General features: G+C 52.3%; 1 protein-coding gene across 1 annotated transcript; it reads right to left on the bottom strand.

Moving 5' to 3' along the window:
* Nucleotides 1–1,036: 1,036 nt before the first annotated feature.
* On the bottom strand, nt 1,037–3,047 carry ENH_00079140 (hypothetical protein, conserved; the record flags this gene model as incomplete). Its single annotated transcript, XM_013583175.1, has 5 exons — nt 1,037–1,348; nt 1,407–1,471; nt 1,707–1,817; nt 2,708–2,830; nt 2,972–3,047. The coding sequence occupies 5 exons, from the start codon at nt 3,045–3,047 to the stop codon at nt 1,037–1,039; spliced, it is 687 nt and encodes a 228-aa protein (XP_013438629.1).
* Between the last annotated feature and the right edge of the window lie 4,453 nt (nt 3,048–7,500).

Genomic DNA, 7,500 nt, shown 5'->3' with positions numbered 1-7,500 from the left:
AAAAGGGGCCCCTAGGGGGCCCCATGCTGAGAGTAATCATACTGAGCAGCGCTACAGGGGGCCCCCAGGGGGCCCCCTATAGGGGGGGCCCCCTGGGGGCCCCCTGGGGGCCCCAAGGGGGGCCCCCAAGGGGGGCCCCTTGTGTTGGGCTCTAGAGGGGCCCCCAAACTGGGGAGGGTCTAGAATGGGGGCCCCCGAGGGGGCCCCCAGGAGCCCCAAGGGGCCCCTTAGGAGGACCCCTAAAGGCCGTCCAAAAGGGCCCCCAAGAGGGCCCCAAGAAGCCCTTAGGGGCCCCCGAAAGGGCCCCCAAGGGGGCCCCCAGAGGGGCCCCTGTGGGCCCCCCAGGGGCCCCTATGGGCCCCTTTAGGGCCCCCAAGGGGGCCCCCGGACCCTTGGGGGCCCCCTAAGAAACTTTTCAGGGCCCTTAGGGGCCCCTAAAGGGCCCCCAAGGGGGGCCCTTGGGGGCCCCCTGGGGGCCCCCAAAAGGGAAGGTGAAATAGCAAAGAGGGTCTAAACCCTAAATTCGAAACCCTAAACCCTAATTTGGGGTTTCTGAGCCCCGTTGTCAACAAAAACTCCGATAAAAGAATGAAGTTGTTTTGTTCTGCATTCCATGTAACACCTGCTGGGTCACAACTGCAGCAGCAGCAGCAGCAGCAGCTGCTGCTGCTGCTGCTGCAGCTACTTGACTCCTTGCAAACAACAGCAGCAGCAACTGCTGCTGCTGCTGCAGGTTCAGCAGCAGCAGCAGCTGCTGCAGCGGCGCCTCAAGCTCGCCACTGCAGAAGCCCCGATTTGCTGCAGCAGCTCAGCAGCAGCAGCAGCAGCAGCAGCAGCAAACGACTCGCCTGCTGCTGCGCAGCAGCAACCGGGAGCAGCAGCAGCAAGCCAAAGAAGAGAAGCCGGGGCAAATAAATCAGCGAATAAATTAAAACTACATAATTAATTAATTAATTAATTAATTTAATTAATTAATTTAATTAATTAATTAAATTAATTAAATTAATTAATTTAATTAATTAACTAAAATGCTCTTTCAGGGCCTCGAGCGGCAAGAGAGGCAGCGAGCAGCAACAAGCTGCTGCTGCTGCTGCTGCTGCTGCTGCTGCTGCTGCGCTCCTGCTACTCCAAGCTCCGCTGCTGCTGCTGCTGCCACTTCTGCTGCCGCTGCTGCTGCTGCTGCTGCTGCTGCGCTCCTGCGGCTCCAGGCGGTCTCCTGCTGCGGCTCCTGCTGCTGCGGCTCCCGCAGCCGCTCCGCCCCTGCTGCCGCCGCCCCTCCCCCTGCTGCTGCTGCTGCTGCTGCTGCTGCTGCTGCTGCTGCTGCTGCTGCTGCTGCTGCTTCAGGAGCCTGAATCTGGACTGGGACAAGGAACAGAATAACAAAAAGATGAAACTCTTCCTCCCACATCTTTCCAGGCGTTGAGGCCCAGCAGGTTTTCCAGCCAGCAGGTGTTCGGCACGTCGCTCCCCACTGCGCGCAAACCCTAAACCCTAAACCCTAAACCCTAAACCCTAAACCCTAAACCCTAGTGGATCCCCGGGCCTGGCCCGCTGCGGCCTGCGAGCCAGGCGACGCCGCTGCTGCTGCTGCTGCTGCTGCTGCTGCGTAGAGCAAACCCCTCGCAATGAGCCTTCTACGCCGCATACGCCCCGCAAACCCTAAACCCTAAACCCTAAACCCTAAACCCTAAACCCTAAACCCTCACGAGAGCCCATGATGTAGTTCATTTTCTCTTCAATGCTGCAGTCGGGGCCCCCGTAAAACTTCTCTGTGGTTTGCAGCGACTGGCAGTCGCACACCAACTCCAGCAAAGTGCCTAAATGGAAAATAAATAAATAAATAAATAAATAAATAAATAAATAAATAAAAATAAATAAATAAATAAGTAAAAATAAATAAATAAATAAATAATAAACGAAGGGGGGCCTAGAGAGCTACTTGGGGGCGACGAGGAGGCAAGTGCAGCAGCAGCAGCAGCAGCAGCAGCAGCAGCAGCAGCAAGAACAGCAGCAGAAGCAGCAGTAGTGCGAGCAGAGGTGGAAAGGACAGCAGCAGCAGCAGCAGCAAAGACAGCGACTGCAGCAGCAGAAATGTCGAGTACTGCAGCAGCAAACTCAGATGCAAAAGTCGCAGCAGCAGCAGCAGAAACAGCAGCAGCAGCGGAAAAAAGAGCAGCAGCTTCAACAGCAGCGACAAAAGCAGCAGCAGCAGCTCCAGCAGACACAGCAGCAGCAGCATACCAGCAGCAGCAGCAGCAGCAGCGGAAAAAAGAGCAGCAGCTTCAACAGCAGCGACAAAAGCAGCAGCAACAGCTCCAGCAGACACAGCAGCAGCAGCAAACCAGCAGCAGCAGCAGCAGCAGCAGCAGTGGAAAAAAGAGCAGCAGCTTCAACAGCAGCGACAAAAACAGCAGCAGCAGCTCCAGCAGACACAGCAGCAGCAGCAGCAGCAAAACAGCAGCAGCAGCGGAAAAAGAGCAGCAGCTTCAACAGCAGCGAAAAAAACAGCAGCAGCAGCTCCAGCAGACACAGCAGCAGCAGCAAAACAGCAGCGGAAAAAGCAGCAGCTTCAACAGCAGCGACAAAAACAGCAGCAGCAGCTGCAGCAGACACAGCAGCAGCAAAACAGCAGCAGCAGCAGCAGCAACAGCAGCAAAACAGCAGCAGCAGCAGCAGCAAAACAGCAGCAGCAGCAGCAGCAGCAAACCTGAGGAAACGTTGACGCCGCAAGAAGCGCCGTTTTTGCAGTAGGAAAGAACAGCAGCATCTGCGGGGAACAAATCCACGCAGTTGCCGCCGGTGGCCGTTTGCGCCTCCGCGGGCGAAATTTCTGGCGAAAAGTCGCAAAATAATCGCAGAAATTGCAAATAAATGAAAAAAATGGAAATTAAAAAGAATTAAAAACTCAAATGGACGCAATTTGAAGCATTTGCGCGGAAAAACGGCGAAAAACGACCCCGGTCCGCCTTACCTCCGTGCAGCAGCAGCAGCAGCAGCAGCAGCAGCTGCTGCTGCTGCTGCTGCAGAGCCAGCCAGAATCTTCGCATGAAGCTGCAGCTAAAGGTCGAAAATAAATAAAATAAAATAATTAAATGAAATGAAAGGAAATGAAAGCGAGAAAAACGGGTCGCTGGGGTGTATGGACACCTGCGAGCCACCCCTTGAGCCACCCGGGGGTTCACCCTAGGGTTTAGGGTTTAGGGTTTAGGGTTTAGGGTTTATTTTGAGGCTTTCAGCGGTTTAAACGCTCAAATTGAATCAAATTAACGAAATAAAAACATAAAATGTCTTTTAAAAACGTAAAATGAACGCAAGAAGCAAACAAATGAGGCTACAAACATTCAGGGGGGCCCCAGGGCCCTCCGGGGCCCTCTGGCTAATTCGGGCTCGCCAAACGCCAAACCCTAAACCCTAAACCCTAAACCCTAAACCCTAAACCCTAAAACCTAGACCCTATAGCTGTTCAGAGTTTTTAAATGCTTAATGTAAAGCTAGAAGACGCTAGACACGTGGCCCTCCAGCTAAATAAACCCTAAACCCTAAACCCTAAACCCTAAACCCTAAACCCTAAACCCCAAACCCTAGCGCCTAATGCCTTCACAGAAGTGCTTTCGTTCATCTCTGCGGCTCCACACTGTCTTGTTGTTGTTATCTTAGATGTAACTCAAGCGTTAAGGGTTTAGGGTTTAGGGTTTAGGGTTTAGGGTTTAGAGTTTAGGGTTTAGGGTTTGTATTCTTTCTGGTTTTATCTCAACCGCTTGCCCCACTCCCCGAATTCCTTTAATCCAAACCCTAAAAGAGTGTCTACAAACACTCAGTTTGCCACAGCTAGCCACAGCTAGCCACAGCTAGCTAGCCACAGCTAGCTAGCCACAGCTAGCTAGCCACAGCTAGCTAGCCACAGCTAGCCACAGCTAGCCACGGCTAGCCACAGCTAGCTAGCCACAGCTAGCTAGCCACAGCTAGCTAGCCACAACTAGCTAGCCGTAGCCAGCCACAGTTAGCTAAAGCTAGCTAGCCACAGCTAGCCACAGCTAGCCATAGCTAGCCATAGCTAGCCGCAGCTAGCCACAGCTAGCCACTGCTAGCTACAGCTAACCACAGCTAGCCACAGCTAGCTATAGCTAGCTACAGCAGCAGAATAAGATCAACTCATCTTCTGGAGATTACAGCTGCGGCCTCTAGGCGCTTTGCTTTGTGGCAGATGACCTAGGGTTTAGGGTTTAGGGTTTAGGGTTTAGGGTTTTGGGCAGCCATAATAGAAACGACAATTTTAATAGAACTGCAAATCATCTTGCGTGCTTCTCGCAGCAGTTCTCTTCTGCCGGGGCTAGGGTTTAGGGTTTAGGGTTTAAGGCGTAGGGTTTAGGGTTTAGGGTTTAGGGTTTGGAGGAGCTGCAGCAAATTCAATTTAAATTCATCAGCAGCAAACGCAGACTTCGACCTGAGGTGTGCATACACCCGAAATACTAACAGAGGTAGAGGCCGGACTCTGTGCAAAGCAGCAGCAGCAGCAGCAGCAACAGCAGCAGCAGCAGCAGCAGCAGCAGCAGCAGCGACAGCAAGAGCAGCAGGAGCAGCAGCAGCAGTAATAGCGGAAGCAGCAGCAACAGCATCCACAGCTGCAGGGCCAAAAAGAGCAGCAGCAGCAGGTGGAGTCAAAGGAGCAGCAGCAGCAGATGCTGCAGCAGCAGCGGCAGCAGCAACCTCTGGGACAAGGTGCAAAAAAGTCAGCGATATCTGCCCCGGAAGCAGCAGCAGCAGCAGCAGCAGTCAAAAGGGCCAGCAGCAGCAGCAGCAGCAGCAGCAGAAGCAGCAGCGAGCAGAAAGGTCAGCAGCAGTAGCAGCAGCAGCAGCAGCGGCGAAAAACCGCTGAAGCAGCAACAACAGCAGCAGCAGCAGAAGTGTCATATCAAAAAGGGAAAGGGTGGTGCAGCAGCAACTGCAGCAGCAGCAGAAAGCAGCAGCAAAAGTAACAGCAGCAGCAGCAGCAGCAGCAGCAGCAGCAATAGCAGCAGCAGCAGCAGCAGCAGCGACGGCACATAGTACAGCGGGGCCCCACGTCTGCAGCCGGGAAAGCTGGCAGTAGAAATGGGAATTTTTGGATTTTAAATTTGTTTTTAAAAGCAAAATAGAAAACAAAAAGATAAAAAGGAATTAAAAAGAAATAAAATGAATTTGCTGCTGCGAAGACTGGAGGAGTTGTGCGGCTGCGCGAGCATCGGGGTGTCTGTACACCTGAGCTGCGCTGGAGCTGCCGAAGCGGCCGGAAGGCCGCAAATGCGGAATTAAATGTTTTATTTAATTAAAAAAGTATTTTAGTTCTTTTATTTATTCTTTTATTTGTTCTTTTTGCGCGTTTTAGCCGCGACTTTGCGCAGCGCGTTGCTCGCGAGCGCGGCGGCCCCGCCGGGTGCATGTACAGTGGGGCCCTCCAGGTGTATCTGGAGCCCCAAAGAGTAAAATGGATGGTTAGTTTTCAATTAAACATTTAATTTAATTAATTAATGTCTTTTAAAGAACCAAATAAGCCGGACTGGACCCCCAGCGCGGCCCGCACCCGGCAGCAGCACGGCCTTCTCCTGAGGTGTACATACACCTCAACACTCTTCCGCCCCGCCTTCTCCTGAGGTGTACGTACACCTCAACGCACTGACGCCATGAACGCAGCAAAACTTTCCGCCTTCCGTTCGGGGGCCTCCCGGCTGGCTCCTCGGCTGGGTTTGAGGGGTTTCCGCAGCAGCTGCAGCAGCAGCTTGAGAAGCAGCAGCAGCAGCAGCAGCAGCAGCAGCAGCAGCAGCAGCAGCAGAGTCTGGGGCAGTTGCAGCAGTTTGTGCACGGCATATCGTTGACCGAAAGTCTTTTCCACAAAACCCTAGAGAGGTTTGGGGTGCAGCAGTACGACCCGGTGAGGAATTAGGGTTTAGGGATTAGGGTTTAGGGTTTAGGGTTTAGGGTTTGGGGGCTAGGGTTTGGGGTTTAGGGTTTAGGGTTTGGGGTTCAAGGTTCAGAGTTGGGGTTTTGGGCTTTGGCGGTGTTCTGCAGCAACAGAAAACCAGCTGTGAGCTAGGGTCTTAGGGTTTAGGGTTTAGGGTTTAGGGTTTAGGGTTTAGGGTTTAGGGTTTAGGGTTTAGGGTTTGTGGGCGCAGATGGGCCAGAAGTTCGACCCTTCTCTTCACGAGGCTCTCTTTGAGATGGACGGTCCCAGCGACGTGCGCATGCAGCAAACCCTAAACCCTAAACCCTAAACCCTAAACCCTAAACGCTAAACCCTTGGTCGACAGCACAAACCCTGAACATCTAGCGACCGAGGGCTTACTGATCGAGCTCTGGGGTTTGGGGTTTAGGGTTTAGGGTCGCAGCGCTGCGGTTAAGGCTCTAAGGTTTAGGGTTTAGGGTTTAGGGTTTAGGGTTTAGGGTTTAGGGTTTTTGTGTGCAGAAAAAGGGCAGCGTGGCGCAGGTGGTGCAGAGGGGATACAAAATAAAGGACCGAATCCTCAGAGCAGCGAAAGTTGGCGTGGTTAAACCCTAATTTAGGGTTTAGGGTTCACGAACGCCTTCTAATTCCCCAGCAGCAGCAGCTGCAGCAGCTGCAGCAGCAGCAGCAGCAGCAGCAGTAGCAGCAGCAGCAGCAGCTGCCGCGCGGGCAGAAGCAATCTGCAGCACCTGTTTATCTATTTTATTTACTTTATTTTATTTATTTATTTATTTATTTATTTATTTATTTTATTTATTTATTTTATTTATTTATTTTATTTATTTATTTTATTTGTTTATTCTGCTGCTCACTGGCTTGTTTCTCCAAACTGCGATCTTAATTCGTTTTACACTGCGAAACCCTAAACCCTAAACCCCAAACCCTAAACCCTAAACCCTTGGCTTTAGGCTTGGAGCCCAAGCGCTAAACCCTAAACCCTCGACGCTGGGTATTTGACAGCAGCAACGGCAACAGACCCTAAACCCTAGACCTTCTATAGCCAGTGCAAACCCTAAACCCTAAACCCTCGTTAGCCAGTGCAAACCCTAAACCCTAAACCCTCGTTAGCCAGTGCAAACCCTAAACCCTAAACCCTCAATAGCCAGCTTAAACCCTAAACCCAAGGTACTTTGCAGCCAGTGCAAACCCTAAACCCTAAACCCTAGAGCCAAACCCTAAACCCTAAGTCCCAAACCCTAGAGCCAAACCCTAAACCCTAAAAGCCGAGCCGTAAACCCTCCAAACCAAACCCTAAACCCTAGACGCGCAGACTGGCCCAAAAGGCCCAGCCGTAAACCCTAAACGCCAAACCCCCAAACCCTAGAGCCAAACCCTAAACCCTAAACCCTAAACCCTAAACCCTCGAAAAAGCGACAACGGCAGGATTCGAACCTACGCGGGCAGAACCCAATGCCTTAGCAGGGCACCGCCTTAACCACTCGGCCACGTTGTCGGCGGCGCCTCTAAACCCTAAACCCTAAACCCTAAACCCTAAACCCTAAACCCTAAACCCTAAACCCTAA

The sequence above is a fragment of the Eimeria necatrix genome, genomic scaffold, assembly GCF_000499385.1.
Source record: "Eimeria necatrix Houghton genomic scaffold, Enh_scaff841, whole genome shotgun sequence".
Lineage (NCBI taxonomy): Eukaryota > Apicomplexa > Conoidasida > Eucoccidiorida > Eimeriidae > Eimeria > Eimeria necatrix.
The sequence above is the reverse complement of the archived record's forward strand: the minus strand, read 5'-3'. Positions and strand labels throughout refer to the sequence as shown.